General features: G+C 30.3%; 1 protein-coding gene across 2 annotated transcripts in view; it reads right to left on the bottom strand.

The window, feature by feature from the left end:
* The window catches only part of LOC118185920 (G protein-signaling modulator 2-like), a 64,575-nt gene that overhangs the window by 21,923 nt on the left and 14,700 nt on the right, over window positions 1-27,952 (bottom strand). For both annotated transcript variants that reach the window (XM_035355887.2, XM_035355886.2), the window contains exons 5-11: window positions 25,203-25,326; window positions 14,777-14,892; window positions 10,638-10,902; window positions 8,576-8,684; window positions 4,826-4,905; window positions 1,184-1,339; window positions 729-921 (exon numbers count right to left, since the gene is read on the bottom strand). In XM_035355887.2, the coding sequence (XP_035211778.2) occupies window positions 729-921; window positions 1,184-1,339; window positions 4,826-4,905; window positions 8,576-8,684; window positions 10,638-10,902; window positions 14,777-14,892; window positions 25,203-25,326 (1,043 nt within the window). The remainder of the gene's footprint in view (window positions 1-728; window positions 922-1,183; window positions 1,340-4,825; window positions 4,906-8,575; window positions 8,685-10,637; window positions 10,903-14,776; window positions 14,893-25,202; window positions 25,327-27,952) is intronic.

Here is a 27,952-nt window from a genome sequence, read left to right as displayed (position 1 = left end):
AATCAAAACCTGATGCATCTTGAAGAGCAACAGAGAGAGGAGGAGGAGGAAGAAAAGCCTGGCCCAATTAAAAAAGTTTCATACAGAGTCAATGGCAGTAGTGTTTTCCAACTCTGAAGAAGGCTCAACTTTTTTCGAAAACCAAAACCTAAATTCTGAAAGGTTTTCTACAGTAAATGTTGATGCATGATGTCTGCCATTCTGCAATATTATCTTTTATACAACTAAAAGAAAACAAACTGTTCTAACAAGTTGAGACACTAAGTTTCTTCAGAAAATGATATTTCACACACATCCAACAACTCCTTCCACATCCTCATCACAAATGTCCCTTACTTTCCATCCATACATGCGACAAAGATGAAAATCGAAAATATGTACTATACAGTAAAATAGTTATTTATCTAGAACTTTTTATTTACATCTATATACATCTATATTTAAATTTTAAAATGCATCATTTGTTTTGCATTTTTGTTTATTTGACAGTATTTATAGCTCTTATTTCACAAACATCACTAGTAATCCTAGCAACATTTTATCAACAAATTTATGGTATGAGCAATTATTTGGAATGTAACTTCATTCATAATGTGTGAAGCATCTGTATCTAGGATCAGTATCTTAAGAAATAAAAGTTAATAGTCACAATTCGAACATCTTTCATATGCATTATACATACATTTATGATTTAAAAAATAAATTATTACAATGAAAGTTTTTCACACCTTTGTCGACATTAACAACATTATTACTGTAACTCGTAGAAGCTTGGAAATTGTCTTGGCAATTTCCAAGTAGCTGATTATTTTCCTTATTTTCTGAAAGTACAAGAGAGCATCTCTGATCATCCATTCTTTTGCTTTGAAATCGGCTAAGTAAATCGAAAAAGGAATCTTCATCCATTGAGCCTTCCAATTCCTGCAAATTTCAATATTAAAAAAAATTAATTTACTCATCAACATCAGTTTATAAATATAGTAAAATTGAAAGAACTAAAAAACTATCAGTATGCAACAATTTAAATAAAAATTAATGCAAAAGAAAAGATATATTTTAATAGCATGAGAATATATATGATCATTACTCATAAGCAATTAAGAAGTATTTACAAATGGTATAATAAATCGAAAAATCAAGCAGAAACCACTGAATTAAAATTCAGAATCAATTTGATAATTACATCATTTTCTTTCATTATAGTGACTTTATTTTCTTTTACAGCTGCTGCAGTCCCAGATTGGCTTACAGTCTTTCTTTCAGGTTCATCTATAACTTTTGGTGTCACCTTTTCTGTTACAGAAGTAAATTTAGCCTTTTCATCTTCCCCAGATGAAGCCTATGAAATTAATTTTCATGAAAACCTTTCAGAATGATTCATACACACATACAGTTACATACACACAGTTAATTTCATCTTAATTTAAAAGTTTTTAATTACTAAATAGAAAAAATACAGTTTTTTAATCATAAAATTGTTTAAAATATTTTAAACAAGCCATGTCATTGCAATAAAAGAACCTGAGTCACTTTCAAGGTCTGTCTAGCCTCAAGCATAAATATAATCTGAACTGTTATTTGACGAGTGCACTAATTCAAAGTACATAGTGCATCATCTATGTAAATACGTTGTAAAAACATTATTTTCTCAAAAACCTAAACTAGACCCTTCAATATTGTAAAATTTATTTGCTACAAATGCATCCTTTTGTAGTGTACAGAACTCTCATTTCATAAAATTAATAGAGGTGATGGGTATAAGTTTCCACCTGAAAATGACTTCAATGATAAATTATATTATAAACGATAGACTAAAATAATAAAATTATATTATAAACGATAGACTAAAATAATAAAATTATATATGAAGAACAAAGAAATGCAGTAACATTTTAGAAAATCAAACAGTATATAAGGTGGTTGCTCTGATAACTATATTCAACCAATAATCAGCATATATATCTGTAAAATAGATGAAACTGAACATTAGTGGAACTGCGTTAAGGAAATCCAATTTCCCCAAAAAGCTATGAAAAAAGGTGTATTTTCTCGATTTTAATGCCGAAATGTCGCTACTTCATACCTGGATTTATGTGCTTTTAATATACTGCCTTAATTTTTTTGACAGATTTCAAGATGCATGTATTACAGTGATGGCCAAAATTGTGGACACTTTTGGAAATTTTTTGAACTTTGCATGCTTATAGAAAACGTTACGTTTCACAAAATGCAAACTTGTATATATCATTTTAAAGAGAATTTATTACTGAATTCAATACAAAACAAAAATTCAATTATTTGCAATACAAAAAAAGTTAAACGATAATAGTTATCGATATACATTAGATAGTGATGATTGCAGTGAGTTAACAATACTTAGTAGGGTACCCTTTTTTTTATTACAGCTTCACATCGATGTTTCATTGAGCTGACAAGAGTTTTAAGCTCTTCTTTCGTTATTACATAATGCCAGGAAACAATTATAGCCTCAATTAGTTCCCTTTTATTTGATGGGCACCTCATTCGGACAAGAGTTTTCAAACGGTGCCACAAATTTTCGATAGGATTGAGGTAAGGAAGGACTGTTTCCTGACCATGACAACAATTTAATGCTCTTTGTATGAAATCACTCTTTCGATATTTTGGCCGTGTGGCAAGGAGCAGAATCCTGCTGAAAAATAAACGAAGCATTGTTGGGAAAGAGATCTCTGATGGAAGGTAGAAGTTTTGGTTCTAGAATAGTGTCAATGTATTTTCTGGCATTCAGTGTCCCATCGATGACATGAAGGTGACCAATACCATCTGCTGACATGCATGGCCAAATCATAACACTAACTGGGTTCTTCACAGTTGCTTGAATGCAGTCAGGATGTAGCTCTTCTCCTATTCTACGTCTTACATATTTTCGCCCATCACTACCGAATAACGATATCTTAGTTTCATCACTCCATATAACTTGTGACCACTGATCATCTGCCCAATTAATGTGTTACTTTGCCCACTGTAGTCTTTTTTTTCGTTGCTGAAAATTAAGATAAGGCTTTTTTCGTGGAATTCTACCTTTCAGTCCAACATCTGTTAATCTTCTCCTGATTGTTCTTGAACTGACAGAAACACCAGCATCATTCAGACCACTTCTGATGGCCGCTGATGACATTTTTCTATCTTGGAAACATAGTCTTTTTATTCTTCTGTCATCAATGGATGTGGTGCACCTTTTTCAGCCTTTTCTTTCTTTGTTTTTTTATTGAGTTTGTCTCCTGATATCGTAAACAAAATTTTCGGACTCCAGATGTAGTCAATGAACCACCCATCTGTCTTCAAATTCCAGCATAGGAAAGACCACTTTCTCGTAACACAATAATATTACATCTCTTTCTAGGTGTCCAATCTACTCTTTAATTTGATGTCATTTTTTCTTGACTAAATATTAAAAATTTTTACAAAAATTCCTACTTGTAATTGCAGTGTATAAGAAACAGGTCCTCCATCTACAGAACAAAGCAAAATAATGAATTGTTTCAACTGTAAACAAGATGTCAGCTTCTACTGGCAGTTACTAACATTTGATTGGTTCTCAGAACAAGAACAGTGATTGGCAAGGAAAGCTAGACTTTACAAACCACTTCATAACTGTGTTTTTTATTTATATTAAAGTAAATATAACTTTTCTTGTATTGCAAATAATTGAATTTTGTGTTTTGTATTGAATTCAGTAATAAATTCTCTTTAAAATGATATATACAAGTTTGCATTTTGTGAAACGTAACATTTTCTATAAGCATACAAAGTTCAAAAACATACAAATTTCCAAAAGTGTCCACAATTTTGGCCACCACTATATATATACATACTTTCTTAAAGGTATAAAAAAATATTCTAGGCCACATATATGCATACGACCTTGCCGGTCAGAGAGAGTTAACTTAATAAAGTAAAATTTTCTTCCTTTTACTGCCATTAAAATTTTAAAAGTGAATTTAAATGTAAATGTAATAGTTTTATAACTCCATAATGCAGCAAATATAACAAAAATGAGAAAACAATTTTCAGCTTTTAATTTACTGTTGTTAGGCCCATATAATTAATTTACTAGGTAATGATATAAACAAATCAAATGTTAGTAAGAATGTTATGGAAGTGAATTTTTTCTTTTTTAAATTACCACCTTGCTTATTTGTAATTACATAAAAACTGCAGCTAAAAGAGCAGATTTTTCTTTCTTTTATTGCTGTTGTTTTGCCAAAATGTGCATAGCTACATTAAACATTACATTATGCTTAAATTTAGAAAAACCAGGAGATTTTTTTTTTGTGCAAAAACAAGGAGAAAGCAGAAGGCATTCGTGCTGCAAGGTATGCAATTTCAAAGAAAGCCAAACTGACTTCAATTTGCTTTCAATGCATGATTCAGGTTACTGAACTACTTATAATGCATAACTGCCAAATTTGAAATAGGAAAAAATGGGAGAATTTCTTGCTGAGCACCAAAGCTATTTTCAAAAGAATTCCAAATTGACTTAAATTCACTACATAGAGTTGAACTGTACTAAATTTTATATTTCTTGGCTCATTTGATTTTATAATAAAAGGCTCTAGAAACCTGTGCACTAGATCACAGCAATTAAAATTTTCTTATGAATTAAAGTTAATAAGAAAAATTATGCTGATTATATTCACTTGATGAAAAAGGGAAAATCCGATTCAAATAAAAAAAATCAAATTTAAATTTAAAAAATATTTTTCATATTTATTTATTTTTTAACACCCTATGACAGTTAACATCTTGGGATAACTATTGTTAGAAAAAGGTAAACATAATAAACCTTTGCCACTTTAGCATCTGGAGTGAGTTTCAAAAGATCCATTTGCTCCATACTTGTACGACGCATTCTTCCACTGGAATCTGGAAAAATATATTAAAATCTTAAATATAAAAAAGAACCAACAGCACACAAAATCAACTTCTTACTGTCAGTTATATATATTTTTAAACGAGATAACTTCTAAAATGCAACAGAAAATAGAACAGGGCACGGAAAAATAAAACTAGATATAAAGTATACTTAAATGGTAAATTTAAATAAAAAAAAAAAAATTCAAAATACAGTCAAAAGTCGTTAATCCGGACTCGTCGAGACTTTGGCGAATCCGGATTATAGATCATCAGTTTAAATCTCGTAAGATGGCATGCAGAAATTCTAAAATTAAAAATATGAAACCGTAATTTATGAAATAAAGAACAATTATGATCTAAAGGGTATCAAAATTTACAAAAAAAAAAAAAAGCTTAATATTTATTTGTTAACTTTATTAAACATTTCTTTCAATGTCAGTTGTTTAAGTTGCTTCGTTTTATGTGATAATACTTTCTCTTTAATTCTATAAACAGACATAATTTCTTGTTCAGTTACAAAGTTCCGCTGTTCAAGGTCCCGTAATTGCTGTGCCGAGAATAACGACTAACTTGTCAATCGAAATTTTTTCGTTTTCACTAACCTCTCTGTCACCTTCTTCATGTCCTTATCCATTTTTTGCAGCAATTCCACTTTTTGTTTCATGGACATCGAAACGTACTTTCGTTTTGTAGATCCTTTGGCAGCTCCAGAATCGGAAATTTTATTTGACATAATCGAAAGTTCAAGTTTACTTTTATAAAATTGCTCTTACAGTCTGCAAAAAGCAATAAGCCGGATCCAATCAAAGATTAAGGAACAACGCAATCATCAACATTAACTGAAATAGATAATTAGATAAATTTAGCTTATACCGTCTGTTATACATAAAACGCGCACGCGAAAACGTATTCTGCGCTTGCGTGCACGCATATGCGCAGTCATAAAGGTCTTACGAGCACGCGTAAATGCCTACGCGCATGTGTCAACGTGGCGCATGCGCAGAAAGTTTTTAGCTTTGAGGTCCGCATTATGGGTGTCCGAATTAATAACTTTTGACTGTACCAAATGTGTACTCAACATCTTTTGTAAACTGCTTTTTACTTCTTTATACAAAGTTAAAGGAAGTACTGTAAAAAAATACAGTGAAAAATTTCAAGTATCAGAAGTACCGTGAAATCAAGTATCAGAAGTATCGAAAAATTACAAGTATCAGATTTTAATGGAAATATCCATTTTGCCCATTCTCGTATTCATTTGGATTTCCCTCCCCTCAGTGTCTCTACATGTGGAAAGAGCGAAGATCTCTTTTTGACTCTTTTGAAGTAGATATGTGCATATATTGCATAACTCGAAAACAAGTAGGAGTAGCACACTGAAATTTAGTACACGGGACTGTTATAACATATAGCTGTGCACTTCCCTTTTCTTTTGCAATTGGCAGTACCAAACACATATGTATATTTACACACACACACCTTTACCCAGCTTACTTCTTACCTGGACTTTATTTTTGCGATCACCAGTTGTAGTCATACATTTCCAATTACAGAAGTATTTAAATGACAAAAATATTCATGTTTTGGCAATGTGAAATTAAAAAAAAAAAAAAAAAAAAAAAAAAAAATCATTTTTAGCAAATAATGAAATATAACTTTTAATGCGGTCTCCTGGTTCTTATTCTTGTAATTTGGAAAGTTCTACATTCATTATGAAGAAGTAAAATTATAAAAGTTTGACTCCCATACGACAAAAACTTGATCGTGATATTTAATTTCAAAATTTTGTTAATGTGTTTTTCAACTTGTCTTGAGGAATTGGTTAATTAAGTTAGAATAATTTGAGGAAATAAGTTTCAATGAAGTGAAGCATTACAAGAAAGTTTTAGTGTCCGCATCAGATTTTTTTTTAAAGCATATTACTAATTTCAAATGTTTTTAACAATAAGAAATTACATCTTTAGAAACTGCTACTGAGCTCAGGCATCAAAAACAGAAGCCTAACTTTAAAGGGTGAGAATAAAAAAAGTTTATGTCCTAACATCATTAATTTTTGATACCATTTTAAATTATTACTTAAGCTATAATATATGTTAAAATCAACATTTAATAATCTTTTTCCTTTAACTTTAGATGAAAAAATATAAAAAATTGTTTATTTTGAGAAATAACTTTCAGAAGTGTTATTCAAATTATTCCAGAATTTTAATTGATACAATACATTAATAAACTTTAAATTAATAAAAAAATTCAAGAAAGACTATTTACGAGAAGTAACAATATCGTTCATGGGAAGCGGAAGGCAGACACTCAATGAGTTAAGTCTCTGACAAAATGTCAGGACGAGAATCACTCGAAATATTGCTAACTCTTTAGAAAATGATTCATCACTCTCATCCACATCACTAGTTGACTCACTTACCAAGTGAGTGTATCTTTCCTTTGATAAATAATGATTGCTCACCATAATAAATTAAAGTCAAGGCTTTCTGAAATAAAAAGGGAAGTATGCAAAAAATAAATGTTAAAAGAAATGTTGTTGTTATCTTATCCATGTATTTCATGGAAGAATGGTTGCTAGAGTTTCAAGGAGGTGGACTTGTACTTTTCAGCCCAATTTTGAGAGAAAGCATCCCGAGGGATAGTATGAGGGTCTCGCACTGATCTCCCCTACCACCAAACCACATGTGAGGACTCGCCATATATTCAGAATGTCCCCATGCTGCAAAGACATAATACATTTAGAAACATTCATGCCTTCTCTAGGATTAGAATCCAGACCCTTCGGTTTGGCAGTAGGTTCTCCTAACCACTATACAGTTTGGGTGGCAATAAAAGCAATGCAAAGCATAACAGAATCCCACATAGTAACCCTAAAAGGCCCTAGGTAGTAGCATTAAAAAAAAAAGATTGAAAGTGAAAGTTATATTAGAAACGCAAATGTTTGTATCTCCTGGTCAGTTACGAGTTCTGTTTGTTTACATATCGCTTCTCTTCCTTCTCCCACAACAGCTGACACCAATATTGCTTAAAAAGTGATCAGTTGAAGATAGGGATCCTAAAACTTTATTAAGTTAAAAAGTAATGGACACACACCATCTAGAGGTCTTTGAAAAATGTTTCAGCCTAAAATGCATACATGCATCAGCCATCCCGTACGTGTATTCTCCAGTGATGCGTGGGTGGGACGTCCAGCTGTGAGAGACATTCCTCGGGAGTGTGTATAGGGTACGGATGTCTGGAAAGGGTTAAACCACTACTAAAATTATAAAGAATGATCTGAATACTGATAACAATTAAGAATATTATTTTGAATACATCTATTTAGGCTAGGAAAATGCTAAAATATGGTCTAGTATTCAAAGATGGATGAAACAGTATGTTAGTGAGCAAGAATCACAGTGTGTGAACTCTTTACAATACACAAAGAAAAATTATTACTTTAATGACTCCATATACTAAAGTTGAAGGTATGAATAATGGTTTTTGAAATTACTGAAACGTTTTTATCTTACACACCTGAAGGACTATTTTTCCAGCTTCTAATTCCAAATGAGAGAAAATCCAAACAATTTTTTGAGGTTTCATATTATTTTCACATATTTTGATTAACTACACTGCCTTTTCAATGTGTATGCACTTCTCTCTTTCTAGAGAAAAAAAATTCAGGACAGATACTTACTAATTGAAGTACTGCTTTGACTGCACGATGCAGCATCCTGAGATTCTAGAGCTTTCTGTAAATCTAATATACTGTGTTGGGCTGTAACTTCTCCTGACTCATCACCAATCTTGAAGGGGAAAAAAAAAAACATTTCTTATTAAAATTTTTGGTTTCACATGTTTGGAGAACTAGATAAAATCTCTAGCATAAATAAATTGCAGAATTTTGAAACTTAATAATTACTGACTTATAAATTGAAAATCTTGTGTTTTATTGAATCAATCCAAACACTTCTTTATCATAATATGCACGTAAAACATCTTGTTTAACATTTAAGATATAGAGACATAAATCTATATACTTTCAGAGTAGAAAGATTTTTTTTTATTAAAAACCTTTCAAGTTCTAATATTATGATGACATTAAAGAAGAATAAAACATTAAATTATCAAACTTAATTTTGTAAATTATCTACATGATATGTATAGAATAAAATATCTTTAATGTATGGCATCAAGAAATCATTATTATTCTTCATAAACAATAAGGTCTGTTTTATACTTACATCTTTAAAAAAATTAAGGCTAAAGCATACTCATTATCCAAATCATTAAATATATTGCATGTTTTTAATTTTCACAATGATGATACTTTATATACATGATATTCCAATATTTCATTAAACTAGTGACATAAATAACATAAACTACACACACGCATATTACATATATTTTATTCTAAGATACACCTTTTTTTTAAATACAAATGTCATTAAAAATGAGGGAAATCTTAGGATTGCATACTTTATCAAATTATTAATTCAAACATATGTTACTGTTACTAAGAAATCAAAATTGATTGTGAAGTAGTATTTGAGCATTTTGTATCATTTACTTGCTTAGAATAAGCCTTTTATTCTCCTGAAAACATCTCATTGTTTCTCAGAATTAAACAAATATTGTAATAAATTATGTTGAAAGATTTAAGTACAGAGGGAAAAAAATATTTGAACTATGTATTATCTTTGTCCTAAAACTTAAAATATTGTTTATTTTATCTTACTGTTACCTTGAAATTTGAATTAAAGTATACCATCAGATCAAACTGTGAATTATGTCATTTTGAAATTTCTAGGAGTTTAATATGCTAAAAGTGTTCTGCAAAAATAAAAATTAGAACTTTTGAAGGACCATGATACATTTATTTTATGCCCAGATAAAATTCATACATCATGCCTTTGATTTTAATGACTTTAAATGTTACTTAATTAAAATTATCTTTGGTATTTCCAATAGATAGTTACTGGAAACTAAAAATAAGAGGTCTAATAATTATGAATAATCCTGATCTTAAGTCAGAAAAAAGACAGCAAAGTGAATTCTAAGCATGAACGTAAACCAAAACTTTTATTTAAAGACATTTAGCTATACCTACATAAAATGACACATAATAATCTAAATATGAAATTAATAGGTTCTAACTTTTGTCAAAAAGCTAAGCTCAGAAAAATTAAGAAACAAACACAAGGTTAAAAAAAAATTGTACCCGAGGGGATTTAAACAATTAAAAATTAACTATTAACTGTAACTAAATATTACTATTAGCTGTAACTGAAAGTACAAAAGATTGTTTTAAAAATGATAGCAATCTTTATCTAATGCTAAATTAAGCTAAAAAACAGTCTTCAATTATTCTCAATTAACAATTCTATATTATATAAATGTTATATATTAACATTAATGTTTACATTGGCTGTTGATCATTCTTTCTAGAATAGGAATAAGATTAATAAAATAAAACGAGAATAAGATAGATTAACCCAGAATAACAAAAGTATGTTATGTTTAATGTTCAAATATATAACATGGCCATATCAAGGCAAAAATACGATTCACAGTAAAGTATTCAAAAACATTTCTCAAAATACTCAAGAAAAGACAAATTACTTAATGCCAGCTAGCTAATAACTGTTTTTTCTCTTAATGGCTAGAAATCAATCAAACCAGCATTGCTGGTTAAATACAGATACAAATATGAGAATTTCTGCAAATAACAAAATAAGTATACAACAACATCTCACCTGTTTAGATATTTCAAGATGCCTATTAGCATAATGCAATGCTTGCTCGTGATTTCCAATGGCAGAATGTGCATTTCCCAAACTCCAATAAGCTCTACCTTCTCCAATTCGATCTTGAAGATCCTGAGCAATTCTTAAATGGCGTAAATGGTAATCAATGGCAGTAGGATAATCATGAAGTAACGTATAAGTATTGCCTAAACTGTAGTAAGCTTGCGCTTCCACAGCTTTGTCACGCAATTCAATAGCTAAGGATAATGTTTTCCTTAAAAAAAGAAAGTCCACAGAGTTGACAAAAATAATCTAAGCACACATTTCTTTTTAAGTAATTAACAAAAAGCATATGATTTTGTTGACCAGTAAATAACTTCAAAAGATTTTAATATTGCATATTATTTAATACATTATTATTAAAGCTATCAAGTTTTATATTCTAACATTAATACAATGAATACATTTTTAAAAAAATCTGATGTGTACACCACATGACTTCCTTGTACGGAATATTAAATTATACACATTTCATTTAAACTTATTGGATTGAATTAAATCTACTTCGCCGAAAGCACATAAACCACAATAGAATAAATGCATTCTTTAAAATTCACTCTATTTGTTTTACCATAGTGACACTCTGGCGTTAGGTTTAATTAACAGTATTATATTTGAACCTTTACCTTCACTCGCATTTGGTACCAACTACTGTGAGTTATCACCAATAGATCAAGTATGCCTTAGGCCTTTCACATTTGTATCAAAGAGAAGATGTACTATTGGTACATCTATCACCCAGAGGCGTAGAATGCATTAAAAAACTCTAAGGTTTGGAGTAATCTGGTCGTGGGGAAGCAAAAGTTTCCATAGATCTTAAGTTGTAAAGCAATCTTTTACAAATAGTCGCATTCAGTCTCTGCTAGATATTAATTCGGAGTTATTTAAGAAGAAGCATTCTGAATTAAGAGCATTTTGTCACTGGATAGGAAAACAGTTTAAGTCTGCGTTCAAGTAATCAGTAATGTCCTTAACATTCATACATTATGATTCAGAATGCATAAAATTTATATCCTTTAAAGAATTATCTAATCATTGCCACATGTTCTATTCAAATACTATAATAAAGCTCGAACGATGTATAAAAGAAATTAAGCAAACAAAACAAAAAAGAAACAGTATTTAACAGACGATTGAGTATTTCTCATTCAATTAATTCAGTTCTTACTTCACGACAAAGTAAAAATACATAAAAACTCAAAATATCTGTATATTCAAAATTACGAAGTAAATCTTAAACACTTATTTCCTCGAAAACATTCCAGAACAGATTAAGCATGATTTAATTCGCAATAATAAATGAAGGCGTTATCTTTGTTGTTGCGAAGCTAAGTTTCTCTAGATTGGCAACAAATCCACTATTCTGCTCTTTCAAATGTAAACAAGCAATGGCCGCCATCAAAAAAATTATTAGGCTTAGCAGCACTGAAACAACTTTTAAAATTTTGATAATTCTAAAAATATTGCATACAGATTTACTAAAGGCATAAAAACCTTAAACAGAAGATAAGAACAACATAATTCAATCATTTTTAAAGCAAAAAAATGCACAATTCACAAACATTTAAGAATAAAGAAGAGATCACCAAGCCGAGTAAGAGAGTGGATACGTATATACATATATTTATATACTTTTGGTGCGGCCGATTGCAACAAAAATACGAGGTGCACATCTCCATGTTATAGCAGTCATATATACAAAATTTCAACATTCTGAGGCTACTCGTTTTTGAGTTATGCGAGATACGTACGTACGTTCATACAGACGCCACAAAAAATTCTCTTCAGATTTCATTTTAAAGCACTTTTATAATTTTTTTGGAGGAAAATAGTCTTATTCTGTCCTTACCTAGAGATATCACGCAAAAACATCGTTAAAATGCATCTGATAGCGGTCAAAATGGATATTTCCATTGAAATATGCTGCCTGTAACTTTTCGTAATTAGAATACTTCTTTTTGACATCGTACAAGGAAATAAAAACAATAAATGCTATATCAAATCAAATGATAATTGAAATATTATATGACAACAGATACAAGAGTTGCATGAAAACTTGAATATTACTAACCAGTAAAAATCTATATTAATTTGGTTTTGATTTAAAAAGAAGTGTCTCCTTACATTTTACAACACATAAATGACCATTCTCTTGTAGCAAATAACTACGGTCAGAATTAGCTTCTGAAGAAATGTGACTGCTCACTGTCTCTTAAAATTTATAACGCTTCTCCCACCAACATTAGATAAATAAATAAATTTTGCCTACTATTAAAATTATTTTCATTTATTTCAGAAATGAATATGCGATAATCATAAGCAATAATATGAAGTACACACAATTCCAGAATTGATTATAATAACATTAAGTTTTATAATCAATCGCAAAAAAAGGGGGGGGGGGAATCGGAAGGAAACTACAATACACAAGAAAATTCTTTTATACACCCTTTAGCTAACAATGAATATTTAACCACAAATTGCTTATAATAATGCTGTGATTCTGACATTTTATTAGACTTTACAAATTAAAAATTTAGTTTAATTAAAGAAAGAAAAAAACACAAGAAATGATGGCCAAATGTAAATAAGTGAGAGTAATTAATTCATTTGATATGAAATGACAAATGTGAAGGGGTTATTATTTACCTGCTAAAGATATCAATTTTCCTTTACTAAAATTAAAACTAATTTATATAAATGTTTTTAATTGACTATCAAAAATTCATAATTCTTACTACATTTTTCCATACTACTTTCATTTCATAAAAATTTTCAGCTATTGTTGCTACTAATTTTAATTCTTTGGAAATATCTGCTTAATTATAGATAAAGTTTCTATATTATGAAGAAATAAAAGGAAATATTCTAGAAATAATAAAATTTAGCTTAAACTCTTTTGAGTTTAAATTGTTTGTTAACATCAGAATGCCAAAAAATTATATTTCTTCCCAAACCTGATTTTTGACCACAGCAGTTTATGGTAACATTAATATTTAAAAACTTTATCCATAAAAATGAATACAATTTAATGAATATAAAAAAGTAAAAAATGCCAGACATCCAACTTGTTTAATCAAAAACTGAGCCAAGGACAAACAACCACTGTTTACTACGCCAGGGTATAGTTTTCACCACTCAGCTGGATAAGCTCCTTTAACACAAGTTGAATGATAAACACTGTGGACAAGAGACAACATCTGGTAATACTGACGCACAAATGCAGAGAAAAATTGGTTCAGATGATAGGTCCCTATAAGGGTGTGGATTACATTAAAAATGAAAGGAAACATCTGAAGAATTTTCTTTTTTACTTGCAATTTCTATAATGTAAATTTTTTTTAAAAACTTGGCGAGTTTATCTTACTCAGCGTGAGCATATTTTAAACCCCATTCTTTGTATGCTAGACCAACTTATATATCAGAATGTCATAACAACTCATTACAAAAAATAATATGCAATTCAATGAAAGAAGGATAAAGCATAGCAGTAACAGTAACCAAACCTGAAACCTCAAAAAGAGACAAATATACATTCAAATGGCCATGCTGTTTTGGTTTATACTTGTAGCTTATAATAAATATCATCAGTAAAGTTTAAAAAGTAAATTGGTTTGCCTATTTCTGTAAATATGACAAGAAATATAATTCACCAATGTTTTTATATTCTTCATATCAAAGAATTCAAGATAGAGAAGGATATGTCTTAAATCATATTTCCTTCTTGCTATTCATTTACTATTTATATCTATATTCTATAAGGTTTAAAATGTTACACCATAGTTTAGAAATGCAAATACATTTATTTAAAAGTAATAAATAACCTTTAAAATTCAAAAGCAATAAGTAATATTTACACAAATTAAATCTATTACACACTGAAAATAAATATTGCTTCCCCCCCCAAAAAAAAAACTTTTCAACAATGATAAATCAGTTGGCAATTTATCACATGCTTTACTCATATGCATCAAGAAATAATTTTTGGCATGACTAAAGCACAAATACCACATATTGTTTCCATGAATTACAATTAAAAATATACAATAAATAGAAAAACAACACCAAAAAAATTAACACAAACATACTTATAATGTTCAGCAGCAACCTGAAATTTACCCAAAAATATATGTGCATTGCCTAAGTTATTGTGAGCTCTTCTTTCAGCTGCCAAATCCCCAAATTCCTTGGCAATTTTCAACCTCTAGAAAGACAAATTAAATAGATTTTTATTTCAAGGGGGGACTTGCAAGCATTTCACTGTTTATGATATGTATATGACATATACAGCACAACAACTGGAAAACCATGGTTAACATTTAAACCTCCAGCCCAATATTAATAGTGCCTAGCAACATAATGACATCTTAATACGTAGATACTGTACTAAGGTTACAAAATAAATAAATAAAAACATATATTAGTACATGTTCTATTTCTGAAGTTAAGCATTATATTAAAGTGTTATAAACAACAATAAAATTGATGTGCAATTCAGCAAGATTTACAATTGGCAATTCAAATTGTCGCAAGCTAATTTTCTTTTTTAAATTCATTTGATTTCTAAACATTTAGTATTTCCAACACAGCTACTCTTTTCCCACCAAGTAAAATAAGATTGATAGTATATGAGAAAGACAGCAAAAATTAGTTTTTCCTAATACAAATATAAAATTAATGCCTATAATAAATATATGAAAGAGGCTGAATGCAATAATCAGTATCTTCCTATTATTCTGTGTTCAAGAAAAGTTCAAAATAGACCACAATATGTTAAAGACCATGTTAGTAAATACAAAGGCACTCCCATAGAAAAAGATTTCAGTGATGAAGAGAGTTGTATGTAATGCAAATTCACTTATCTAATGATCAAAATTAAGTTCCTAGAGGTCCTGAGGTTAAATTTCATTTCCATTCATCAAGTCTATCAAATTATTATATGAAAGAAAAAATTGTTATAACTTTTACCTGATGATATATTTCCAATATTCATTGAACTGAAACCACTTTAAAAATCTAACAGATTATTTTCAAAGTTAAACTTATCATACGATTACAATAATGATAGCCAATCCAGCAAGATACAAGGTTGTGTTTCAGTCTTATAGTGTAAGCAAAAATAATTAAGCAGTAATCATTTAATGGCCTTTTGAAAGGTCATGATGCGGGTGCCAAAGTATAGGAGTCTTAATAATTATCAGATGCACCCATTCTAATATAGTGGAGGTCTATGATGAATAGCAAGAAAATAAAATAACAGCTACCAAAAGGCATAACTGTAAGAGTGCGCAGAAGATTCCACCATAGAAGAAGTGTGGTATTTAAAAGGTTGATTGCGACATGCAACTTTTGATATCTTCTCTGATGAGCAAATGTTGCATTGCATAGAAGTGATATATATCCTTATTAAAGAATAATTTAGATTTTGAAATGGGCTCTGTACCAACATCGAGCTCGTGAAAATGACTGAAATTTTTAGCATTGCCATTCAAAGCCACTAGTTACAACCAAAGATTTTGACAATATCTAGCATATGCTGCTTTTCAAGATGATTAGACATCACATCAGCAGCAAGCCTAATATTCTTTGTAAGATTTTTCTACTCTTTCTCGTAGCTAAATCCTATTTTGGCTAGTATCTCAGGAGTATCCTACATATGTACACCCACTTCAGGGGTGTTCTGCACATACTGCTGTTAGCATTTAATTAGTTCCTTTATTAAAAACACATTCCGTCAAACATTAATTGTTAAATACTTGCTTTATTCAGAAACATTACCGTCAACATTACTGCTCAAAACCTTGCAGTTCAAAAATATTATCGTTCTGAAAAAAACTGTTGTTGCCAATCGGGAAAATACATTTTAAATAAAATTAATACGTTGCGTTTACATTCGGGCATCCTGACTTAGTTACGACCTCGGAACATTAAGAACTTATATTTAAAAAAATTAAATCTGTAATATTAATGTTTATAGTTCGAAAGTCTTTAGCTGTCATATAGATTCACCGTCGTTTTCTATTCTTTTTCCGTGTCCTAGTTTTAGTAATATGTGGCGTGTTGTTATCATTATCCTCAGTAACACTAATGTCATCACCATCATCATCGTCTTCTTCTGATTCAGCTTGACACTGCCATGAATTTAATAGCCTCACATGAGCTGTCGTACTAAAGAAATGTCCTGTCACCTTCTCTTCTAATTGAGTCACTCTATAGGTATCATTTGGTAAAACTTCTACCAAAGGTCCTCGATACTTTTGTTGTGTTTTGGTTGATTCTCCAGTTGATTTAGGTACTCTTCTCATAACTACTATTTCTCCTCGTTCGAATGTTAAAGAATTGCTTTTCTTCTTGTCATAATTTGCTTTCATTTTCATCTGCATATCTTCAATTCTCTTTCTAGCTTCATTCTGTAAGATTACTGGATTCTCCCATTCATCTGCGTCTTCATCTGTAATCATCCTCATCAATCCGTAGTTAAATTTTGGTGAATAACCGTGAAGCATTTCGAAAGGAGTTTTATTTGTAGTCTTATTTATCATATTGTTTAAATTTCTTTCGCATTCCTTAATCTTTTTGTCCCAGTCTCTCTGATTCGGATTTTCCATACTCGTTTTAATCGTAGCCAAAATTGTTCGATTTGCTCTTTCCACCATTCCATTACCACTTGGATGTTGAGTTGAATTGAGTGTATGACTGATTCCATTATTTTGACAGTACTCTCGAAATTCCTTCGCTGTGAAACATGTTCCTCTATCGCTGATAATTTTTTCTGGTAACCCAAAATCATCTACAAAACTCTTCAATGCAACTAACACATACTTGGTTGCAGTACTTTTCATAGGATATAAGCGTGTAAATCTCGTAAAATTATCAATTATTACAAATAATTCTGTATTTCCTCTTGAACTTTTTACGAATGGTCCTAAATGATCTATATGTATAATTGCAAAAGGTCTTCTACCAGGTCTAACTGGATGCAGTACTCCTTGTTTCTTACCACTAGGCATTTTATTTACTAGGCATTCGAAACACATCGAAATGTGACGCATAACATATTGTTTCATTCCTTAAAACCAGTATGATTCCTTGATTTTGGCAACAGTTCTGTCTGCTGAAAAATGTCCCAAAAGATCGTGAAATTTTACTACAATACCTTTTCTCATCGATTTAGGTATGACATATAACAATTTCTCCTTTTCCTGATCTTTCACTTTACGAAACAATCGATTATTCTTCAAGACATAATTTTCAGTTACATATTTCTCTGCATTCGTTCTATCATTTATCTTTTTCTTTAAAATGTCTATTAATTTGCATAATTCTGGATCTAAATGCTGAATCATAAGAATTTGTTCATGTATCGTTAGCGTTAAACAAACTTCCAAGTTGTTTTCAATTATAGAGTCTAAAGTTTCTTCTGGCTGATCAACTGGCGATCGGTTCAATGCATCTATGCGACTCATTTTTTTACATTGTCTGTGCTTTATTTCAAGATTGTATTCCTGGATCAGATTACTCCACCTTGCTATCTGAGGATTTGAAGTTTTCTTCGCGTTTAAATAAACTAAAGCTTGGCAGTCTATAATTACCGTAAATCGGAGTCCAATTAAAAATTGTCGAAGTCGTGTCAAAGTCCAAACTATAGCCATTAATTCTAATTTGCTTGAATGATAATTCTTTTCTGTTTCTGTTGTCCCTTTACTTACACAATAAACTAAATGCCACTTTCTATCTTCACCTGTTTGCAACAGCATTCCTGCCAGCCCTTTGTTGCTCGCGTCTGTGTGCATTTCAGTCTCTGCTTCGGGATTATATAATGCTAGTATTGGTTCATTAGTTAAATGATCCTTTAAAGTACTGAATGCTTCTTGCTGATCTTCATTCCAACGAAATGTTTCATTCTTCCTTGTCAGTCTCGTTAGCGGCTCAGCTTTCTCTGCGTATTTCGGTACAAACCTTCTAAAGAAACTTGTAAGACCTAAAAATTGTTTAACTTCATGTTCATTGGTTGGTTTAGGAAAGTTTAATATGGCTCGTACTTTTCTTAGTCCAGGTTGCATACCATTTGATTTCATTAGAAATCCCAAATACTCAACTTCATCTTTTCCAAATTCGCATTTTGTCAGTTTCAATGTCAGCATTGCTTCTCTCAATCTATCAAACACTTTCCTAAGTTTTTCCATCATTTCTTTCCAAGATTTAGCCGGAATTAATATGTCGTCCAAATAGCACAATACTTCTTTATTAAGCAATGGACCTAAAACTTGATTCATAAGTCTCTGAAATTCTGCAGGTGCATTAGCTAACCCAAAGATCATACGTTCAAATTGACCAGTATCATCTGGAGTGATGAAAGCTGTTTTCAGTTTCGCTTCTTCAGTTAAAGGAATCTGCAAATATCCATGAGCTAAGTCCAATGTAGTGAAAACTTTACACTCACTAAGACATTCAAGGAGATCATCTACCTAGAAAGTGGAAATTTATCTTTAACAGTTTGCGAATTCAACTTTCTATAATCTATCACTAATCGTAATTCACCTGTTTTTTTCTTTACGAGTAAAACTGGACTAGCATACGGAGATCTTGTTTCAGTAACAATTCCATATTTCTTCCATTCATTTATTATCTTCTTTATAGAAGCACGCTCTTCGGCATTGATTTTATACGACTTCATGCAAATAGGCTTACTCCCTTCAATTTCTTTAATATCCATTTCTGTTAAGTTTGTACACCCTAATTCCTCCAAATGTAAAACTTCCTGTTTTCCTTCTGGCGTAGTATTAACTTTAATTTCTTCTAAAGTAATCGGTCTCCTAAACTTCTTAATTTCATTTATTATCAGTATTTCCTTTTGACTTGAATTTTCAGTTTTCTGATCTGAACTTGGTTCAACTAATTCTGCTACTTCCGCTCTACCGATACATTGATTCTCTTTCAAAATTAGTTTTCGATCGCTGTAGTTAGTGACTGGTATCACTGTTTCTCCCTGTATTACTTCCAATAATGAGCCCAACTCATCTTCCGATCCATTTATTAAAACATAACCGTTATTTATGTCATCAGTTTTAACTTTCACGAAATAAACTGTATTACTTTCGATTTGAGTTTCTTGGGAAGCCTTCAGTTTAATTCGCGGAGTGTTGCTATCATTTTGCAACAGTGAAAATGGGCAGTCATTAGCATAGCATATATGCAAGGTATTACCTATCTTGGCATATGCAATATGCGGTAAATCAATCCATGTTCGACCAACTAATAAGTCGCATGGTTGCGTTTCATCCCCTACAATTAGAACTGTAATGTCTTTTCCTTCCACATTATCAATCTCTAAGTTAACAGTTACTTTTCCCAATGTTCTAGCGGCTGGTTTATTCTGGTTTCCAAAGCCAAACAATTCCTCCACATCAGGTTTTACAATAAGATTCAGTCTCTTAGCCGCAGACTGTTTCAATAAACACGAACTAGAACCCGTATCTATGATTGCAGTAATTTTTTCTCCATTATTGATGCGAGCATACTTTAAATATACAGCTGGTGAAACACCTGAATTCTGGTTCACGGATAAATTATTTTTAACATTTGTCAAGTCTGGATTCTTAGACGTACACTTTTTAAAAGTTGACCCTTTTCATTACATTTCCTGCAAATAATTTCTTTTTTAGGCTGTGGACAATCCGTCGCTATATGTCCATAATCATTACAATTGAAGCATTTCGGCTCACCCTTTTCATTGCGGATGCCAGGATTATATTCCCTTTTTCTTTCGTCTGTTTTATAAAATTTATCTCTCAGATTATATTTATTATCAAAACTGTTTTTAAAACCCACTTTGAAATTACCATCTGTCTGCATGGAATCTTTAACATTTCTTTGTCTTGAATACTGATTATAGGATCCTTCATAAAATTTAGAACCAGATTTGGACTTAAAATTATGCCTAAAAGTTTTATTTTCTACTTGAAGTACTTTTATCCCTGCCCGAATATTTTCATATTCATCTAGTTTTTCAGCCAACTCTTCAGGATTAATGAATTTAGACCAATCATCAATGAAATGGTCTCGGATACCAGCGGGGACCCTCTTCTTTAATTGATCAGTAATAATAAGTTGTTTTAAAGAGTCAAAATCTGTTACATTTAATCCAGCAAGCCACTCTTCAAAATAATTTTTTAATTCAAACGTGAAGTCCTTCCACGTATTATGCAACGTTTTAATATGATCAACGAACTTTTGCCGAAACTGTTCAGGTCTTAACTTAAATTTTCTCAGTAGCAGTTGTTTAACGTGCTTATTGTCGTTAGCTTTCTCTTCTGATTCACGGGCAATTAATTGAGTTATTTCATAAGGCAATAGACCGAACAGCTGAGAAACCCAGTTTTGTTCTTCTAACCCAATACGTTGTGCCTGTCTCTCAAATAAAACTAAATAAAAACTTATATCACCTTCATTCAAATCATACTTATGCATTAATTTACTCATATCACAAATATTACTTCTACTAACATTAGAAGAAACAGAATCATTTACATTACTACTTCTGATTTCCGCTTCTATTTTCAATTTTTCAAGTTCAAAAGTTCTTTGCTTATCTCTTTCTATAATTTCCATTTCAAATGCTCTTTGCTTATCTTTTTCTAAAATTTCAAACTTTTCCCTGTCTAAACGATCATTTATAATTCTATCTAGCATTTGTTTAGTAAAGTCTTCATTATAATTCTTACTATTCAAAATCATATCTCTTAAGCCTACAATTTTAAGATCAGAAGGGACATCTACATCAAGTTCCAAAGCAAGTTCTTTTAAATCACATTTTTTGCCTCTTGCCAAATAATCCATCTTAGACTTCAATTTTCAAATACTAATACAATAATTATACTCAAGTTCTTTCCGTTTAATACTTAGACATAACATAAACAGTTTATAAATTCACGTACCTTTCTACTTTCAGTTTTGGCGAGCTTCCGCATTCAGTTTAGGCTTAGCGTACGTTAAGGCAATACATTGTTAAATCTAGATAATAATTCTAGTTTATCCCACTTCTGAAATGTTAGCATTTAATTAGTTCCTTTATTAAAAACACATTCCGTCAAACATTAACTGTTAAATACTTGCTTTATTCAGAAACATTACCGTCAACATTACTGCTCAAAAACTTACAGTTCAAAAATATTATCGTTCTGAAAAAAACTGTTGTTGCCAATCGGGATAATACATTTTAAATAAAATTAATACGTTGTGTTTACACTGCTTTCTCTACTTAATCTACTTTGAATACTGAGAGTATTTCAATTTATTTCTGTCAAAATCAATAAATATTATAATGAAAATCACAAAAACTATAAACATATGGTGAAAGCACATAAATGGGTGTAGACCACTGTGCAAGATATTACAGCTGTATTAACAACACTATAATAATGGGTTACATTAAGACACTGAAAACTTGCTTATTATCAGTCATTAAATCTTTTAATCAAAATCCTAGTATTTTAAACAATAATGGCCAGAATGGCTTTGCATTTCTCTGAAAATGAAAAATGTCTTAAATATTCTAAAAAATTATGCAAGGTTTCATATATAACTGGTTATTTTCAGGAAAAAATTAATTCTGGATACACAACAAAGCAAAAGCTTTCCTGAGATGAAGGAATAATATTCTGAAGGCTAAAATTTAGATATGCGACTCAAATCAGATCAACAAATATGCCACATTTATGATAACAAATATACTACACATATTGATTTCACGTAAATTAGACACTATTCAAATATATCCCACATTACCACATTTTGATGTCATACTCATTACATTTTACACTTCTAAACTGCCACGTGTTTAGTGTTAACAATGCAAGCAAGAAAATCCTTAAATTATGTGCTTCAGAATTTTATTTAATAATTTAATGAAGATCTTTGTACCAGGCCTGCAAGGTTCAGCCCATAAACTACACAGACTTTCTGACAAAAACTGTAGGATAAATATTTTCATGGCATGCTTTAACCCTCTCACTGCATATATAATTGAATATATGCATATATATATAAATTGAATAATGATATAAAAGGAAAATTTTGAAAATTAATATTGGTTAAATTATGATTTATTTTATAAAATACAAAGGTAAAACATATATACTAATGAAAATATTTGCATAATGTAATATTTTGCATGTCAATTTTGCACCACTGTCGAACGTTTTCAATAGAAACTGAATTTTCAGATTCATCACTATCTGCAGAGGAATCCGAGAAATTCTCATCAGTTTAGCTATAACTATCTTCAATATACTTGAAATCAGAGTCAGAACTACTATCAGTGTTGGAAACATCATCAGGGAATTAGGTTATATCACTCGCGAAACGCTTCCTGCCAGATATCTTTGAGCTCTGAAAAGCGTGCGCGAAATGCTACATTATGTATTCTTGCATCATCTAAATAAAAAATTAAGCATCACAGAAAAGCCGAAAGGAAACCTTGAACAGCGAGTTGCACAGTTAAATAGATGGCAAAAATTCATCCCCGTGGAAATCGCGGGTTGCGCAAATTTAGCTACTTTTACGTTGCCTGTGGAAATCCTGAGATGCGCAGTGAGAGGGTTAAGCAATATTCTCAATAAAACAGTAAGTTGTGCTTCAAAAATATTAGTATGTAGTACAGTCAAAAGTCATTAATCCGGACTCGTCGGGACTTCGGCGATTCCGGATTATCGATTTTTCCGAATTATAGATCATCAGTTTAAATCTCGTAAGATGGCATGCAGAAATTCTAAAATTAAAGATATGAAACCGTAATTTATGAAATAAAGAACAATTATGATCTAAAGGGTATCAAAATTTGCAAATAGAAAAAGCTTAATATTTATTTGTTTGCTTTGTTAAACATTTCTTTCAATGTAAGTAGTTTAAGTTTTGCTTCGTTTCATGTGATAATACTTTCTCTTTAATTGTATTAAACAGACATAATTTCTTGTTCAGTTACAAAGTTCCGCTGTTCAAGTCCTATAATTGCTATGTCGAGAACACCGACTAATTTGTCAATCGAAATTTTTTCGTTTTCAATAACTTCTGTCACTTTCTTCGCTATCGAAAGCGAATTATAATGACGAGAACTTGTTTTAAATCATATCAAAGACGGAGCATATCGAGATGAAATACTACATTTGGTAAGGAATTATAAGCCAAATAAAATAAAAACATCTGCGCTGAAGATAAGGATAGTGCTGACAGATCAACTTCCAACTGGAATTTTCTATCAACAGAAGATAATATATATTATTTTCAATAATATAAAATTATACCACTCAGAAACCAATGCAAAAGTATTCATAACACAGCATGTAGCTGAAATTATATAAGCAATGGTATTGCAATATTTTTAATTGTAAGAGAAGAGTGTTTATTTGAAAGAGTACACAGTTAAAGGGATCAAAATTTCCTTTACCATTGTGTTAAGATGAAACTGGTTCCAAGAATTATCAGCCATACTCCCTAATTATCAGTCCCTATCTAGTTAGAAATACTAGCCACTAAAACTACACATAACTGCTATCTTAGCTCCTATTAAAATATTTTAGCTGGCAACAACATTTTAAGGAATAAGACATTAACTATAAGCAACAGAAATTTGACATCAATTTATTATCTCAAATTCATAATAAAATAGAAACTGTTTTGAAAAATTTATTACAGGTTTCCTTAGTTGAATTTCAGATTATCATGATTTATGCTGTAATTCAAAAGGATGGATACTTGATCATAATAAAACCCTTTAACAATTTTATTTGGAACAATGGAATTTAACAAATAAGCATAATACTCTATATATTATATTTCAGATAATTTATCTTTCAGCAAAATGCAAGAATTAAAATGACAGTATACTTTATCTAGAACTTTTGGTAAAGGAACTTTATTTGGCTATCGTCGTAAGAGAAAAGCACGCACAAAATGCAACATTACGTATTCTTGTATATTTGGCAGAAATATACAAGACAACTAATGCCATCTGTTAGCCCACCATCTAAATAAAAAATTAAACATCACAGAAAAGCTGAAAGGAAATCTTGAACGGGGAAAGAGCAAGTTGCACAGTTAAACAGACGGCAAAAATTTTTGTTTCGTAATTTTGGGGCAATCATAAATCTGCCATGAGTTAAATTGTTGTTTTGATACAAATAAACACAGCACTGTGTTGCAATAGATATAATAATAATAAATTACATTATTGAGTATCACTTCAATCTGAACTGATTAGAGAATAACTAAGCCTATGAAATGCTTATTGCACAAATTTATAATAAACATATACAAATCCTATTGTTAAGTAATTACCATAAAACCACACATTTCTGGAGCAATATTTGTTACTGAATATTATAAAATTAAATTGAACAGATTATTTCAAGGATATAAACTAAAGCCAAATAGTTAAAAGCACAGCTTAGAAACAGACGTCTGAAGAGCTTGATACCCCCCCCCCAAAAAAAAAAACATGCAGTTTCATTTTTTTACCTCCTGATGGTATGAAACAGCTTCATCAAAACTTCCAAGAAGATAATGTGTATTTCCTAAATTTCCACAAGCTCTTCCTTGGGCATTTCTGTCATTAAGTTCTACCATTATTCTTAAGCTCTGCCTGTGAGAAGAAAAGACAGTCCTTTTAAACTTTAAGAAAAAAGAAATTGCCTTTCAGTGAATAAAAAAAAGCTAGCATGGCAGATTAAAAAAAATTACAAAAAAAAAAAAAATAATAATTACTCATAACAGTGGTCTCAAACTTAATCGCATGCAGGCCAAATAAAAGACGTGAAAGCAGCTGACATGCCAAAATTTTTTTAACTAAATTTTCACTTACTAAATATTCAGATTCATAACTAAATATTAAATTTTCAAATTAATGTTTATTTCAAATAATTCTTATATGTTGAATTAACCCCCAAATAACTTACTTTCAACTTAAACTAAAAATAAATTATGAAAACTTTCCAATTTTGACAAAACACAAGAAAAAAAATGATAACTAATACTCTTTCTTTCATTTATTAAATTTTTCTTCAAAACATGTATATATATGGTAAATACGCGTATGTTTTCGTTTGCATGTAAATAAACATAATTTCTTTACTTCTTAATACACCCTGAAAGCATTTTAATTGCGATAAAGTCCATAGCCTCCAAGAAAAATTACTACAATTTATTTTCTTCACAGATTGTGGATTTCATCAGTTACTCTCGTTTTTCCTCAAACATATACATTTTCAACTATTAAAAAAAAAAAAAAAAAAAAAAAAAAAACTTAACATAGAATTGTACTCACAAAAAAGTGATTATCCTTATTTCAAAAATTAGTAAATGAGGTTATTTACCTTTCAACAAGTATAAGTAAAATTTAATCAAATCTGTACCTTCAGATCCTTCATGACTTAAATAACGCTCTAAATAATTTAGTCCTATTTGTAAGATTTTTGATACATCATTCACATTCTTTTATACTAACAAAAATAAGGTAAAAGATGACTTCAAATCTTTTTTTCTGTAATAACGTTTTTCTTTTTTGGGGCAAGTTAGTGAATTTTTTCAAATGATACAACATAGCTGGATGCCAGATGAAGGAAATACAGCATGAAAATCTTTTTATTCCAATAGTGTTTCTCATAACTGCAATTTAAATTTAAAAGCTTTAATAGGTGTTGTTGATAAGGTTATTCTCTCCTTGTAGTTCTAATTAAATAACCTGCTAAGTCAACAAGAAATGCTAAATTGTTTATCCATGTAATATTACGCAACTTGCTTAAGGTTCAATTTTTCATGTATTATACAAATTTTGATATCATTTATTAAATCAAAATAGCCGCAAGCTTCTGGACTTAATCACTATGATTATAATAAATTATTTATCCAAGCTTACTTTTAATTTCTTTAAACAATGCAAGTCTTTTTTGATGATTCAGAACTTATCCACAAATAAAGTTCACTGTCTTGTTTACATTTTCCATAACATTATCAATCTGAAAACATTGGCATGAAACGATGAAGTGATAATGGTGATGAATAATGCAAAAATTATTCTCAAATTTTTCTTCTTTCACGATATTTCTTTATTTTATCACTATTCCTTTTTTTAACCAACCATAGCAACTGCAGCATCAATTAAAATCATTTCAACCTAATTTATACCTGTTACAGATTTTTTGAAATATATATATATATATATATATTTATTCTGTACAACAGTTTTTCCTTTCATAGGAATTATTTTTGATAATCCTTTAATTACTAAATCATTTAGTTTCAAATTCATCAGTAATACCTTGTGAGAGAACAAAACTGGTCTTAACAGTTTTTCCACTGGATTCATTTGCTTCAAATTAGAATTTTAGTGTTATTTCAATCAGATATAAAAAACCAAGTGGTCTCTCTACTTGCTTTTCAACATAAAAAAAAAAAAAAAAAAAAAAAAAAAAAGATGTTTTAACAATTTGTTTCATAACTGTATGAAAACATATACTTTTTCATCCACTTTCTTTTTTTACCTTATGCTAAAAACATGGTTTGCAGTTTAATATCTTAATCACTATTATAGCTTTATATTTTTAATTCAAGAAGGTGAATTTTTATATTAAACCACTGCTCTTTTTATCTGTCCTCCCAATATCAAAAAGTCCTGGAAAAATATTCATAAACCATGCAGTATGTCTTCAGAATAGTTATGTGGCAATCTGCGTATAAAAAAATATTCATATAGCAATCCAAGTGTGCATATACAGTGCAAGTCTATTTATCTGCACTTTCAAAACTCAACCATCATTTTACTGATTAGTATTTCTTATGCATTGAGGATATTTTTCTTACAATGAATCATAACGAAAGAGTGGAATTTTCCAGCTGATGAAAAGAAAGCATTGTATTTTAGCAGAAATATGACATTTTGCCCAAGGTGAGTGCTGTGACAAGTTATACAATTCTGCTTCCCCCCCTTTTTTTTTAATGAGACAGCAGATCGCTTTGTACATAGGGTGAACAAAAGTGAAAAAAAAAAAAAAAAAAAAAAACACAGAATTTCTTGAAGAAGTAAGCATTTAATTTATCAGTGTTTGTTGCCTTCTAAATTTTATTAATTCATTGCTCTTTTATGAAATTCTTAGTATGCTGCCATTTCAAAAATGGCTCTTGCCTTTGCACTTTAATCTGTAATAATCAGAAAGTACTAAAAGGAATATTCAAAATTTATACACAACTCTAAATGATAGGCACTGATCTAA

The sequence above is a fragment of the Stegodyphus dumicola genome, chromosome 7 (assembly GCF_044657685.1).
Source record: "Stegodyphus dumicola isolate Sdum_Otavi_A_Nest chromosome 7, ASM4465768v1".
Taxonomy (NCBI): Eukaryota; Metazoa; Arthropoda; class Arachnida; order Araneae; family Eresidae; genus Stegodyphus; species Stegodyphus dumicola.
The sequence above is the reverse complement of the archived record's forward strand: the minus strand, read 5'-3'. Positions and strand labels throughout refer to the sequence as shown.